At 37.9% G+C, this 16,520-nt stretch overlaps 1 protein-coding gene across 10 annotated transcripts in view; it reads right to left on the reverse strand.

Moving 5' to 3' along the window:
• Positions 1-2,757: 2,757 nt before the first annotated feature.
• The window catches only part of LOC129364001 (uncharacterized), a 112,614-nt gene continuing 98,851 nt past the window's right edge, over positions 2,758-16,520 (reverse strand). For 7 of the 10 annotated variants that reach the window (XR_008606389.1, XR_008606388.1, XR_008606387.1 and 4 more), the window contains 2 exons: positions 3,883-3,954; positions 2,758-3,350 (listed from right to left, as the gene is read on the reverse strand). Coding sequence is in view for 5 of the 10 variants with exons in the window: in XM_055036354.1 (XP_054892329.1) it covers positions 3,143-3,350; positions 3,883-3,954 (280 nt within the window). In the remaining 5 variants the exon portion in view is untranslated. Of the gene's footprint in view, positions 3,351-3,882; positions 3,955-7,306; positions 10,620-16,520 lie in introns of those variants that run through there. The other 3 variants (XR_008606390.1, XM_055036350.1, XR_008606392.1) reach the window with 2 other exon arrangements.

Consider the following 16,520-nt stretch of genomic DNA (forward strand, 5'->3'; position numbering starts at 1 on the left):
GGTGGAGGAGGGGATGGATATAATGGACTCCGCCAGCTTTAATGAGACAAATCTCAGCTACAGGCTGACATTTTAAAATAGTCCTTGTGAATGACAGTGTCAGCAGTCACCTTTACTGCAGCTTTCCAGAGAAGGGCCCTGTAATGACAGAATTAAAATGGCCTCCAAGGCGGTGTGGATGGGAACTGCAGGATTAGGTGCAGAACCACGCCTCTTAATCGGGCTCCTCTGCCACGCCCGGATGATTAAAGCTGCCACTATGTAAGAGGCATCTATCCCCTGCAGACTGCATATTCTCGGCCCGAGACTTGATGAAGAGATTATGCTGATGTTAGATGTTGACCACTGAGAGATTTGTTGAAATGAGTTGTCCCTCATGTTAACTGCTCTCCCCGCTGGTTTAAAGTCTGCTGGCTGACAGCGACGAGCTCCACTGCCATTACAAACGTAATAAAAGCAGAAGCGAGATTGATGAGAAAAACAGAGGCATCAAGTGCTCTTTTAATTAACTCGTGTCCCATAATGTTGCCAGGACAAAGGCACTGAGCAAAGAATGAGACATTTTCTTTTTCCCACTTCCCCCTTCTTTTTTTTTGTTTTGTTGCCTCGCTCACCAGCAATAATGAACAGCCTTCTGGGACCCAATTACATCCAAGGCTGCATTAGGAGCTCAGCAGGCCCAGTGGAAACTTCAGCTGAGTTCGCCCCTATCCGCCCCCCCTGCCTCCACATGCTGTTACCCCGCTGGAGATGGCCTTCACTTGATTGAATTTTGAATGTTACACAGCCCCACACCTCACCTCTTGTTTTCTGTAGTCCTTTACGTTCAGCAGGTTTGAACCCACATGTGGTTTATGATGGAAACGGGAGGGTATGTATGCTGGTTGTTAGCTGTCCTTCACTTTATAACTGCTTTTTTGTGATAGAGTGGCTTTCAAATCAGTGTGCAATGGCCAGCTGGAGCATTAATGCCTGTTTGTGTGTTGCATCCCTGTGACTAACAGCATGTTCACAGGGGGAAAAGAGATTAAAACCACTGAACTGTGATATTTTTGAACTGAATAAACACAGACAGCAGGGGATGTATAAGAAAAATGAAACAAAACAAAAACTTCCTGCAAAGACGAGTACCTACTTTTTGCCTCAACGACAAGTTTCTTACTGTGCAACAAATATAATTATTTTAAAAATTAAATAAATATATAGTGTATTTTATTAAAGCTTGCTCAATTTGATACCCCACAAAATCCTGGTCTGGGAATAATGTCACAGCTTCTGGTAACCTGGAATATGCTAACCTTTTTGGTGCAGCTGTATTATATGTAAACATGTTTGTCTCCATGTCATGCATTAAAGGACTGCTGCAATATGTTTAAAAATGGAAAATACACAGAAGGTTACTATTTGTGTCAGCAGACGACTGGTTGAATATTATCAGAGTGAAAAAGTACAAATGTTTTCTGATGAGTAAAATGAAACGACATCTAATACACATATTTCACCATTGCCACACTTAGGATTGAATATATGAAGAGTTAATTTATTCCAATATCTTTTAAAAGTAATGCTTTTCATGTAAATATTTAGCACCGATTGCACTCATCTGGCTGTCGGCAACTAATGCAATAAAAATCTGAAAGGCAAACATGAATATGAAATGGGTCGATGGAACTTAGACTTGTCGCACACCGACACAATCTGGAGCTGCAGCGCTTTTGTTTTATGCAGAAATGCTTTTTTTCACCTTTTGAGTTGATAAAAACATTTTTCCCCCATTAATCAGGATAATCATGGAACTTTAGAACAGCTTGGGACTAGATGAAATGATGCAAAACATTAAATTTATCCTCAGACTCACAATTTGTCAGTGGAATCAATTATTTTCAACTTTTAACTGTATACAACTATATATTCCTAGTCATTAAGAGTGCATGTACTGGCAAATATCAGTTAATTCTTTGCAAGATATCAATAACATGATATAGAAGGATGAACACGAAATTATAGAACGATCCAAGGTATTGAATAATACTTGGCAAGTTTTAGTTTTCTCAGACACTCAAAGTGATGAATATTGACATTAATGTTGGAAGTATTATAAATATGGCTTCAATCACGAAAAGGAACCAAGTCATCTGTGAGTTAATACTAAATAAATCCATCCATATTGCCAGTAAGTGCATAACTTACCTCCTATCTCACATCATTTCAAAATTCAATCGATATCTTAAGGCCTGCCAATTCAACGTTTTGCAGCAGACCTGCGATCTTCTCCTGCAAGTCTGCTGCTGGTAGAAAGCAACACTTACAAATTTGTTGCGAAAACTGCGTCACATTACATAGTTGAACACTTTTATTGTAGAACTTAAGGGGGGAACTTTGTTTTACTCGTGTCAGTTTTAAAACAACAAAGGTACATTTGCAGGGAAGCAAATGGCAAGAAATGGGGGAACGTTGTGGCATCCAGTCCTGCTTTCAAAGGTCCATTGTCTTATCCCAAACCAGCACTTTGTGTGTACTGTACTACTAAGCTTGATCTACTTCCCCATGGAGTGCATAGTTACTAACAGCTCATCCACTATTGCTTAGGGGTCTTATTTTGTTCTAGAAGAAAGACTTTATACTGTCAAACTCAGACATCCCAAGTGATTGAAGGCCGATGGGCATGGAACTCTCAGAGCTGCCCTCAGAGCTGCAGCGATGCCTGCTTGTGGTGGGTGGAGTGGAAGAACAAAGGCAGACTTGTTAAGGGTTTGATACCTTTATTATTCTTTTATTTTGCAGAAATTCCTTCTCTATCTGGCCAGACTCATTAAGATTTTGGCTGTTTTGACTTGTGGGCATTTTACTTTAGGAGTTGTTGCTGGGTGCTACTTAAGCTTGTCTTCTTTTATAGATGACAACATACAAAAACGCAATAATCACAATAAAATCAATATATAAAAGATAAAAGAACAACACAGAGCTCTCAGGTACTCTGACATTAATCAGAAAAAACTAGAAGTCTACACAGGACAATTATCAATCACTGTGATTTAAATATTTAGCACTTTATTCACTGTTCATTTAATGTATTTTTTTATATTAAGCCGCTTGAACATGTTTTAGTTCTTTTCACTGATGATTGAAGGTCATTATAATACTAAAAGTAGAATCTTCTCAATCGTAGTAATTTCCAAAATGTTAGAAATGTCTGCAAAGGGCCGGGTCCCCTCAGGGATAAGATCTTCAGAAGAAAGTCTTCCAACTCTGCAACCATAATAGCAGATGAAAAACAGAAGGCTGTGAGATTTTGATTCATCTGCTGCCTCTCTCCTCTTGTAATCAGCATTCTGCTTGTAGTCAAATACCTACAAAAGAACAAGAAACATTCCAGTAACTGGATGATCAAAGATCACAAAAGGCTGTTAGAAAGAAAAGATGTTCATCTGTATTTACAGATTAAGAAGGCAGGGACTCTGTTTTCTTTTACTTGCTGTTGTCGAAACTCAATCTTGTAATTTAAGCAGTAATACCAGTTTTTGTTCTGGTTGTAAGTGGATCCTCTCCCTCCAAGATTTTTTATTTATTTATTTTTATTAAATATTTGATTTTAGCCCTTTCTTGAAATACCAAATGAAATGAAAACTCACATTGTCTTAACCACTGCAGAAACACAGCTTTAAATGTTGTGCAAAATTTAACAACATAATGAATGCACTTATTTGCAAAACATAACAATTAGTGAACTGAAAATGCTTCAAAGACAGGTTAAAATACTGTATTATGACTTGGTATTCTTACAGAGTTTCAATATCATTTTGGTCCATTTTCAGAGGAATACAAACTGTTTAACAATTATACATGCCTGTTACAGTCTTTCTCATTGCACACAAACATCACCTGAAATTTCCAGCAGGTGTGGTGTCACTGAGGCCTAGTCGATATTCAGACACTTCAGGGAGGAAACACTGACTGTCAACAGGGGAAAAAAAAAGGAAAATCACAAAAATGTACAATCTTGCCAAAGTCCCTTGACTGCAAAAGGCTCCTTTTTTTGTCAAAACATTCCCTTATTACATGATTGGTTGATGGTGTTTTCATTTGGAAAACAGGTCTGTAAGGAGACAGAAATTTTAACAGAATGCAAATTTGCTCTGCTTATTCTGGCTAAGCTTCAACAGCGTCCCAATCCCACTTAAGCTTCTTGTTGACCGCGTCTGCCAGCTTGCTGTACACAATTGGCTCCTCAACCATTCTGACTGCATTGTTAATGTCTCGCCTTTTGTATGGCTCAGTTCCACCGGAAAGAAAACATCACACATGCAAAATTATTCCACAACTCGGATAATTAGCTGAAGAAACAAACCCGATTGTGAACTGCAATATGCCTCGGTAACATTAGAACTTTTAAGCATTGCGAGAGGAAGGATTTGAATGCCAAGAGAAATGAGCTTATCAAATAAAGCTTGAAAATGTGCAGTGAATGAAATGAGTCAATCATTTTAATGTGGGATGGAAGCCCTGGGGAGAATAAATAAGCAATAGTCACATCATGCAGGGAGAACAAATGAGCATGGCACACAATTAGGCAGGGTCACATTGTGCCAAAGCTGTGAGCGTGGGATGAGCTAATAAGCTGTGTGAGGGAGTCTGTCGGCTTGTGTAAATGTACAGGAAGATAAACAGGAAGCGCAAGATAAAAAAGGGAGATCCACAGCCCTCAATATTCGGATGTATAAACCAAGACAGCCAGACACAGGCTGCAAGTCAGGTGGGACACAAAGATAAAAGTCAGAGGGGCTGGTGCAGACAGTCGACCTGCCGTCGGGGGCAAGCAGACATGCAGACAGACAGATCAGCGGGCAGGTATAACAACCAAGCAAACAAAAAGACAAGCAGCGCCTCAGAAGGATGGAGGCACAAAGCTTTCAAAGGCGACTTATAGTTATTAACTATTCAATCACATAAAGGAGAGCTGAAGGCGTGAAAGGTTGCGGACCGAAGCACTTTTGCTTCAGTGCATTAAGAGCCTGGTCCGGCACTCGGGGCTGCGTGAAAGAGAAATGGATTGCCTCCCAGGAAGATGACTGCTCAAAGGAGAAGGCTTTTTTTCCTTAATAACAGCAATCTGCTGTGAAAATCTAATCCCAAGTACCATTTACACCGAATTTCGATAACTTCTGCTCGAAAAAGCATACAATATGAATTTTTCAGACCCCGATATACAAATAAACACAACAAGCTCTGCCATCAATCAAGAGACGGCCTCAAAGCAACAGAGCAACAACAGCAAATTGCTAATGAATACCGTGCTGCTCGACATTCACAATTTAAAATAGCATAGATATTTTACACTGGCTGAAACAAAAATACAATTCCTCGCAAGAACATTAAATACATTTGCTCAGTCAGAAATGGGTGTAAGTAACCCATACGGTCATGAAAATGAAAGTAAATAAAATGAAAATCTATGGTGATAATGTGAGTGACATTCTGAAAACGACAAGCGCAGCATGAAAACTGACCACAAGATGAATTAATAGCTTCATCTTTGCCTTAACAGTCAGATACGGATGCCGCCTTTAAGCTCTGTCCTCTGCCTTTCGCTGCCTTAATTCCCCCTCCTCAGTGGTGGATAAGAGGGATCAGAAATACATCCATATGCATGGACAACTATCTGCAGAGGGGATGTAAGGTCTCAGGCTGGCCAGCTTTTTGGAAAGTACTGGTAATGACACTTAATGAAAGCTGGGAGTCGGACGCTGAGGGCAATAGGCTGGCTGAGTTATTTCCCCAGCCCCTGCCACGCATCCAGACCAGACCAGGCCTTTAGAAATCATAAATAAGCAAACATGATGCGTGAAAATAGATGTGCTGTTTTCTTAGCTTCTCTTTTTCTATTCCACCCCTTATTTATCAGTGCATAATTTCTTGTGTCTCCAGTTTGCTTGTAAGGCCAATGCTCCAATTATTGCTCCCCGAAGATTTTCGAAACGTTGCAAAACATTAGCTGAACATTGTTCCAGTAGTCGTAATTGACTGGGTTTGCAGCTGGCTTTATCTGATGTGGAACACCCGCTTATAAGGAATGTTGGAGGTTTCGCTACATTTCACTACTCTCCTTATATTACTAAACATGGCTTATGGCCCCTCTGCAATGAAAGCGCTAACTTGCTCATTCTAGCCCAAGTTGTCATCTTCTTAATTGGTCTGAATGACATACAAAGACTTGTGCCTCCTGTGATGCAGGTGATCCAGCTGAGGGTGAGATGAGAAGGGTGCTTGTTTTGAAAGGAGTTGTGAGGTTCAAAGTAAACAGAAGGAATGAGGGGATAGAGAGGCTCTTCTTAGCACAAGCCCCTAATCAGTACAGTCAACACACGGCAGATTGGGTTCACAGCTTTCTCTTCGTACTTCTGTCCTTCCATCACCAAAACCGAATCCCTTCAATCAGCTCCAATTTCCCTGCTTTCAATTTAAGAGGATGTGGGATAAGAATGTATTGCAAGAAAATGCCAGGTAACACAAGCTGGGCTTACTCTGAGGCAAGGAGATTCTGGCTGAGGAAAATTACATCTTTTTTGGCCGTAAGATATGATTCCATCAATAAGCAACCCTTTCAAAAGCAACACATTGAATTCATATTTTATTTAGAAAGAGCTGAAAGTTTCTGTTCTGCTGCAGGTTGGGAGATGTGTCCTGTGGGCTGTCGGTGACCAGAAACAGAGACACTTATGGAGAGTCCTTGGGTCTTCAGTGTGGAAAGTTTGTAAACTCTGGAGGACCAAAGTACCCCAGGGAGTCGAGACATTTTCCTCCAGTGCCTTTCATTGTCCTTTGATTATAGATTCTCTTTGTCAGTCTCAACATTTCCCGGCAGAAAAGTGTCTTCAGTGTTAACAAGCTTTTGCCATCAGTCATTAATGGAGCACACAGGTCAGCTGCAGCCGAGCAGACTAAAGAGAAGGTCATTGTGGATGAAGAACAAGAAATGTGCTAAATGTGTTTGTATGTAAAGGAGAACCTCTGCTCTGGCAGGGACATGCTGGCACCACGCCTTCATTAGCGACAGGACCCAGAGGTTCCACCAGAAAGGATGGTGGCATTTCAAACACCGGTGTTTTGGCTCTCCAAGACTCCTGGGCTGCTGATTTTACAGCCACAAAACACTGACCATTAGTCAAACAAACACATCAAATCCTATGCTAATCCCAGAGCAAGAAAAAAAAAAAAGATCCACCATGACAGACAATAGAGTCCTCGGAGTAATGAAGCATCTTTGTTTTTCAGTGTCTGTGATGTGTTGCTGAGTGTTTCTATTGACCTGTGTTTTAGATGAGTCACTCCAGGAACGTTCCTGCTCTGCCTGAAAGCTTTCTTCTTTTTCACGGAGGTCTCTGGAGTCGGCCAAAGTAAAAACAGGGAACATGTAGTCACAGATGGCTTGTACAGGACTGCTGTCCCTCTTTTGGGAGAGGAGCAAAGCCAGGAGTATCACAGTAACGAGATGATGGACTCCATAGCTTGACTGAATTTCAGCCCTTCAAACAATTTTTGTTCTCGAAAAAGAAGAAAAATACTCTTTGGTACTAGTAAACTCATCAAAATAACATCAAAATAATCTAAAACATAAACTGTTCTCATTCTCCGTTTCAATAAACAGGACTGGGACTGTAGAAATTTGCTGAATAACTTTTTATGTTGCATTATAACTCCACTTTCCAAAGCAAAAAAGAAACAAGTATTGACAAGGTATCATTCTGTGACCAGCAAGATATCAAGATTGCTTAAAATATTCAGTATTCTTGAATTTGTAAGTCACAATATCCTTATTTATAGTGTGTGAAAACACTGCACATTTTTCCCACAACAAAATGTGAGGGAAATTATGAAATTTATTATTGAGCTACAGAAAGTAAATAATAGATGGTTTGAAAATTGCAGTGTCTGCATTGTACATTATGAACTAGACAGAAAATGCTTGAAAATGTAGCTTCTCTTTGAACATATGGGCTAATATTTAGATGGAAATATGTTGAATTGTGGGGACGTCATGATGATGGGAAAGAAAGGAAATTGCCAGGAAAATGTGAATTATTCCTAATCAATATCTGGAGCTGTAATATCAAAAAGAGATTTTCCTGATGTCATACAGTGAGCAACTCTCTTCCAGCCGAGGGTGAATGACAAACAGTTTCACAAATTGTCTGCTTTTCTTGGTTTTACCTCAGAAACAGCATGTTTAATATCCTGCCCCGAATTCTTTGTTGTATTACGTCCAGTGATGGGGATGGTCACTTTTAACATGCTGATTTGGTTCTAAGATGCCTAGTGGTGTGATTTGGGTTGATCTTTTGGTGAAACACAACTTTCTAGGGCATTTACATTTTGGCATGAGACAACATGACCTCTTCTGGTATTCTGAAATATTCAGACTTATCCATGATCCCTACTGCGTGAATTGGCCAGACACCACAGTGTGAGAAACATTCCCATAGTAGCACAATGATACATGTACTCTGGTTTGAATTCAGCTCGTATGATACACTGTCTACACCTGCAGCATCACTTCTATCAGTCCAAAAAACAGTCACCATTTCTCTTCAAACCATTCAATGTTTTCTCGAAAACTGTAACATATTCAGCGCATTAGGTTATTTTTTCATTGATAGGATTTAGCACCGACTTATTGCCAATAGCTTGGCTAAGCTTTGATCAAGTAGAAGCTTAGCCAAGTTCTGGTTTTGATTTCCACTTAAGAGATTTGAGATCCATTAAGCACAGCCTCCTTTAATTTTCTGCAATACTTCACTTTTGCAACCTCCTGCTTATTTAAAGTAAGCAGTTCCTCAGAAAAATTTGTAGAGTTTACTCAGATTTTTAAAGGAATGCACTACAAGCAGCCTGTCAGGGATTCACTGCCTTTGTCTTAAAATAAGAACAACCCTGTTTTGTCAAAATAAGCTCTTTAATGAGACTCTAAATGGAGCCATTTTGAGCAGGCAAAATGTTCTGTCAGCGAATTCTGTGTCAACTACACAAAATAACATACACATCATGACTGCTGTGTTTGCTCTCTATTACACCTATTGGTAATAGTTACAGTATAATGACATCAAATCTCTTTAGTCACAGTTCAATGTTAAGCGCTGTAATAAGCTAAACTAAGCACAAATATTCATTGACGTTTATACCTAAAATAAAGCTGGAAAAGATATGAATGACAATTCTCTGTTTTTATCATTTACCTTTTTTGTTCAGGCTCGAGACCAACGATCTCAGTTTGATGAGCTCAAAATCTCCTGTGCACCACAGAGTGACAGTCACTACCGCACTTAAGCCATTGTTGTATTTTCAATTTTTAAGAGTTTGGTTCTAAGAGGGAATAATGTGTAGTTTATGATGTAGATTAAAGTAGTCTGTTTGAGAGAGTAAAACAACCTTGGGGGCACAGCTGTTGCTGTGAGACATGATCATAACCTTTATTAAAATAAAACAAACCTCCCACACTGCCACCTATGTCTACACCATTCATGGTCTCATTGTATGCTGAACACAAACAACAGCCAGGAAGGAGATAAAATGTGATGAAAAACTGTATGAGCAAAACAAAAAGGAAAAAAAAGCTAAGCTAAAAATAAAACACATTTTCAAATAATTGGGACTTCAGAGATTTACGTGGAATTGAAAGGAATCGTATTTGTTAGATCAGAGATATTGCGTAAATACAACTTTTGAGCTTGATATATATTTTTAATACCATTCCCTCATCAAAACATAAAAACATACCCAGAGGATTACTTTGATTCTTTCATGCACGTTTGAGACATCCTTTGAATTCCTGTGGCAACCACTCAGGGTGCCTAAACGCTTGCTTGTACAATGAGTCGCCTACTTACCCACCACTCCTCCTCAAGCTTCTGCCTCACACAGCAGTGCTGCCAAACACGTTTCACTCTCCGCTCAAAGAATCTAATCTTTTATAACTACAGCCTCAACCTAAAAGTTAATAAGTGATGAGCAAGGAGTGATAACACTTTCCCACATTACACAGCCTGGGATAATTTTGTGAAAGAGCAGCGCAAAAAGATGGAAGTCAGACAAGTTTTAGAATAAATAAATGGAAATCCAACGTTAGCGTCTTTTATAAGTCACAATTGTCTCTTTTACTCGTTGATTCACTCACAAACTTTTATGGGAGAGAGAATTACAAGGACGATAAATGGTCTGTGCTTGTATTGCACTTTATCAAGTCCAGAGGACACCAAATTCACCCAATCATCTGCATATTCGCACAGTGATGGTGGTAAGCTACTACATTGTAGTCACAACTGGCCTGGGCCAGCCTATCACCGACAGGATAACGCCTTACTTATTCTGCTGAATATGCCGTCCTTCAAAGTACAAGTCCCAAAAACTCTTAGTGCCAATGAGGAAATCTGTGGCTGGAATACATAATCGAAATATTTGTCTGTGGAAAGTGGATACAGTCATATTCAATGAGTTGGAGTATGTGTTAAACTGAGGCTCGTTTGGCAGATCATTAATTACTTTTGGAAATGCCAACCTTTAATCAGGAAGTAATCATAATTTTTATTGAACTGACATTACTGTATTTATTTACTTTATTGGTCTGATTTAATACTTGAAACTTAAATATTGTGTTTTCATTTAGTAAGTGAAAAACCATCATAAATATTACAAATATTTATGAGTGCGTGTGTAATGAATCGATAAATTTTGTTTAGCTTAGTAAATAAATAAGCAATTCAAATAAGCAATTCAGTGAATTTACTTGTGTCTAAGATTTTCATCTTACATACCAATGTGTAAGATACAAGTATATAATTCTGAGATCTTATCAGAATTATTATCGTGTCTTTACCATTGACACTAATTGCATGCCAGGTTGATTACGATCAAAAATATTCTTTTAGTTTACAGAGCATACATCATTAAAGAACATAACAGAACATTTGTGGTTAAGAGGTTGAGCCATAAGTTAAACTTTATTGTATTATAATTTAAACTATTAAACACTGGGGATTTTGTCAAAGCCAATGCTCCTTTTTAACTCAGTATTGTGAGCAGGAGATACAAGACAACTTGAAAATGCCATTTATCTGAGGGCTGTCACCTTCTTAATGTTTATTGGAAGAGCTATTAGTTCTCAAACAACGCCCAGTTCTTTCTCAGATGACGAAGGTAGTCATTTTTAATAATGATAATGCATTTTCCATCTTCATTTTTCTTTTTAATAATACTGTTTGCATACAGGTTGTCAGACTTGTTATGTTTTGTATATTTCCATTGTGAGGCTGCCACCAAATGGGAATCCATCTTACTGTCGAGATTGTATGCTGGCACACGCTTTCTTTGCAGACTTACTTAAAAAATATTTACTATATAATTTGTAAAGACAGTCCATACTCATTGTGGGTCTCTATTTCCCTGAAAGCTTCAGCCCCACAGCCATTTTCTACTCGTCAGAGAGGGTGGCTGTGAGTACACCACTGCCATCACAATGACCTTTCCACAAGCCCGGGGAGCAAGCAATGCAGAGGAGAGGCAATAAAAGTAATGAAAGAAGCAAAGGCAATTAAAGTGGTGTGTGTGAGGGGAGCATGGCGGAGATGAGCCTAACTGGAGGCAACCCTGGAATGCTGTATAGCTCCATATCCCCCATAATCCCTGTGTGATCGCAGATCAGCCCCAGTCTGCTCCCAGTCTGATCATCCACCTGCAGCATCCACCAGCTAAGCCATTAAAAAAAAAAAAGCACAGCTACGCACATAATTTACACACAAACACACACACACACACATTAAAGTGATCAGACAAACACAGACATGCACACAAGAAATTTAATTATAATAGATGCCACACATTATCCACTGCAAAACAAAGGGAGGAAACATCTAAAAATATATTACTAAACACATTCAGGCAGAAACGCTAACATGCCATCTCTCACACATATTCAACACTCGAATAGTAAACGAGTGCTCTTTCCAGACCACCGCAGTGCAATTCCTCCATGCAGCCAGCAAGAATCATTAATGCCCTTCTTCTGATGCTCCCACACAACCAACAGCAATTATTTCTAAAAGCCAAAGTAAAAACAGAAATCACAAAAAACATACAGGGCACATAATCATCATCATTATTATTTTGTCAGGTTGGTTGTGTGGGGTATCAAGGAGGGGGAAGAATCTTGGACTTCATCTTCTCTAGCGCAGTCTATCTGCAAAATGACAATAATGCTTTTCCTAAACCAATTAAGAGGCTGCAGCATTGTTGTTTGCATGTGACATTGACAGCACTTAAGAAAGCTGATGGTAGTCTTTACAGTTCAGCCTGAAATCTGCTCTTGACTCAAGAGTCAGCCAGCAGTACAGCCTAAGAGACACATGTCTAAGCAATCATACAAATGCTGTCACTCACATCAGTAAAGGAAATGGCACAGCAGAGCAAAGATTGAGTAGAAATAAGGATAAGGATGCGCAAACTGGAACAAAGATCTAACAAACAAAAGACAAAACAAGCACTTAGGCTTCCCAATTGTCTGCATTTAACAATACTTGCCACTCAGGCTTGTGGAGAAAGACTTCATTATCTAATAAAGCTTTTGGAAAAGCACAGAAGGTCACGGCTTTATGAAACAAAACAAGTTAAAATTTAACCAATAAAATCTGTATTGCAATTTTCAGTCATGTCAACGTGACTTTTTCTGGTTACTGTTAGGAATTTTGTATTTGCAGTTCATAATCAAACACACTTAGTGTTTTTATAATATTATAATATTACATGACATAATATATTACAGGAATTGTTTTCACCATGTATTTACATGCTACTCTGTAGCATTCAGGAGTCCTTGCAGCCAGGGAACTCTATGAAGTAGATATTTTAGATGTACAGTAGTTTGAGCCGCATTGTTCAGGTACTTAATGAAGAACGAAGAGACAAGTCAAATTAATTTTTACATTTTCATGTGAGGTTCCCCATCCGTCTACTAACTCAGAACAAACAATGTACCACTGTATTATACCAAACATAAAAACATCCACCTTTCATCCAACAACACCCCAAGTAACTACTGCTGTGTGACAGTGCTATTTACAGCATTACTTAGTACATTAATTCAGTTGAGTTGACTTAACATAACACCAAGTTAAACCAAATGCTACTTCAAGGCTTCTTACAAGACAAACTAATTAATTTCAAATTCAGATTAATACGCAGCCAAATCAATTGAATTGACTCAGTTTTCTTTTTTTTAGACATTGAACAAGTTGCTAATTAATCAAATATAAGCCAAATAGTTTATGTATGCCATGCTGCAGAGAATATAAAGCAAGCAATCAAGCTTTGCACAATAATGCAAGAAATTGATATAAAGAAGCAGGGAAAGAAAAAGAAATGATCAATTACTATATGGGTGTCTGACTTGGGCCAGTGCATCAGTCATTACCTTAAAACTGGTTTTAATAACTATTGTACACATGGTAAGCAATGGGCAAATTTTGGGTGTAAAAGAATATTGGAAAATAATGTATGTTTAATAACTAGGATCTGTATTAGGAACAAAAAGCTGAGTCTTTTCCTGCTGGCTTCTTCTGCCAACTGGTCATTTGGACAAAATGAGACATCACATAGACAGCTTGTCAACCCACAACTCTTCCTGGTCACAGACAATTAAATATGGACTATATGCTCAATGGATCTTCACATTTACTTTTTCTTTTAATACAAAACAAAAAGTCCAGGGAATATTTGCACAAGTGCATGTCCTTTTGCTTCTGACTAACTGGCTAAAAGCTATTTAATAAAAAAAGGATATTTCTATTCACAAATAAAAAGTCAAGCAATGACATAGCAAAACATCTTCAAGGCAGACATCTAATAGAAATAAATTGTTGGTTCTTTATCTGTGAAGCACAGGTCTATAGTGTTGTATGTTTAGATTGGCACTTAAATTGACCAAAAGTCCCAAACTGCAAAGATATGCTACGCTACTAAAGCTGAGATTCACAAATGCTGATAGTAGAAATTTGCTGTGGTTAAAAAGTGCAATTCTTTGTTTAATATTTGGACTACAGGACTTCTTTCCTGTAGTCCGATGCTCAGAAACAGTGTAACCCATTCTTACACACAAAATGTTTTCAAATGTTGAGGTTGTAAAGCTCCTTTCTATGCACTTTGATATTAACTGCTGCATCAATACTTTTTGCAGAATACCTTGTATTACAATTGTTCTTTTCTTGGTAAAGTTGTAACCAAGTCAATGTGACAAATAGTTTGAATTTAAAACAACACGATTCAACCCTTTAAGTGTTCATTAGTTTGCATTCACTTCCTGTCCACAGGCACAGTTGCTTTAGTTTCTTCTCCAGAGACATGTAACGTCATATTTTACGTGAAATACAGTGAGTTATTTTTTAACTAATATTTTTGGCTAACAGCGGACTTGAGCTTCTACTAAAGAAACTTAAACTTGATAGAAAATACTTTTATTTTCCATAAGATAAACCCTGGTAGCTCATAACTGTCCTGGCTACATCTGTCAAACGTCTGAGGAAACAGTAATGGAGACTGGACACTCCTCATGCCCTGTAATCAGTTCTTTTATCTAAATGGAGCTGCATGTGTGTTGGAGTCATCTGCGGTTTAAAAGTTTGTTCACCTTTCGTTGACTTTTTTGTGACTGATTTAAGGACACAGACAAAAGATACAGCTTATTCGCAAGATCAAATTGGGATTAAGGAGATTAGTTTGAGCAGAAAAGTTTTTCCATGAGATTTATCTAATTTTCTGAAAGATGTTAAATGTGGTGTGATTGAATCGGCTAACAGATGAATGGTTGGTAAATTGCAACGCTTCGGGCTCCTGTCCCTTTGGTTGGTGTTAAATCATAGAGCATCGAATTTCACCACTTGTGAAGATGTGACTCATTTCTCTTGGCTTCCTCTGGGGTTAAAAAAAATAATTACGAGATTGAAAACACAAATTCAGACAAAATTAATTCAATTTGTGAGCATGGCTGGAGGGTAACTGAGTGCTGTATAAACGGTTGCAGCTTGGCTTCAATCAGAAGACAAGCATGGAGGGACAATCACCATTCAGAAATGTCTAAAAGACTTTGTAAGTCAAACAGTTTAAATGTTCTAGTTATTTCAGAGTTTGGCTTTGTTCACAAACTCGTGGTGTTAAATACTAATAACCAAAACTCAAGCAAGTTATTTTGATATTTTTGCAATATCTAAATAACAACTAATTACAAAAGCTAAATAATGGGCTTATTATTTTTGAAATCCTACCAGAAGCCAAATATTATATTTAAATATAATAAGAACGAGAGAAACTTTATACAAAATACATTTTCTTTTCTTCATACTTTGGATAATTTATTTCTTAAAATAATAATAAAAATAGCAACAAAAAATATATATTTTTAAAATTAAGTTGCCTGCATGTCTGAAAAAGTAGATATTGACACAAAACAGAAAAGTTATACAATTCCAACACAAAAGCATTTGTAATGGAGAATGTCAGAGAAGTTAAATATATTCAGGAATTTCATAAATACATTTTGGCCTTACTGAGTTATGTCAAGACTTCTCTGAGGTTATTTATCCTGTTTGCTTATTTTTTTCTGTTGACCTGGTGATCGAGCATCTTGGCCTATTCCTGGTGAACAAGGCATGGTAACATGCTGCATCCATTTATGCAGAAAGAGTTTGTGAAAATGTCAATACAGACAACAAACTGAAATTATATAAGAAACATAAACAGAAAATATTTAACTAAACTTAAAACAAATATAGGATTATTAGGCTGCTACACAAATAAAAGATGCGGTGATTCAAATATGAAGCTGTAAACTGCAATAATAGAGAGCTGAAGATAAAAAGATTTGAGTTCAGATAAGATTCAAGCAGATAAAACATGCTCAATGAAACCAGCAGTATGTTTACAGAGCAGCACATTGAGACACTTACTTGCATCAATATATTGATGTTTTGTAATAGGCTCTAAATGACTCAGGCTAGTGACTGCTGGCCAGCAAACCTTCTTACTGCTGCTGTTTCTGCAGCTCATTTCAGCACAAATGTGGAAACACAACCTGAGAATACTCTCATAAGCCTCTACTTTATCAGGTTTTACTCACAGATCTATGATACATTGACACTTTCTCTGCTTTTTATCACATTTACCTTAACTTATTCATTTCATAACAGACTTTAGCGTCTGCACTTACAAAAAACTATAACCACACTAAACTTATTTTTTTTTGTGAACAGAAAACAAAATTTTCATTTTATATATGAACATTGTAAATACCACCTCTCTGATCTGACAAATCATCTAAAAAGAATTAAAAACAGTTGAAAGGGCAATCTGTGGCTTTTATTAGTCTAGAGAGGATCACAAAGCCATTCCTAAGACTTTGGGACACCTGTGAACAAAAGGAGAGATATAATCCACAGATGGAGACAACTTCCCAGGAAGTCAACCAAAACAACTAAGAGTGCATC

This window comes from Poeciliopsis prolifica, unplaced genomic scaffold, assembly GCF_027474105.1.
Source record: "Poeciliopsis prolifica strain line A6 unplaced genomic scaffold, Auburn_PproV2 SCAFFOLD011, whole genome shotgun sequence".
NCBI lineage: Eukaryota > Metazoa > Chordata > Actinopteri > Cyprinodontiformes > Poeciliidae > Poeciliopsis > Poeciliopsis prolifica.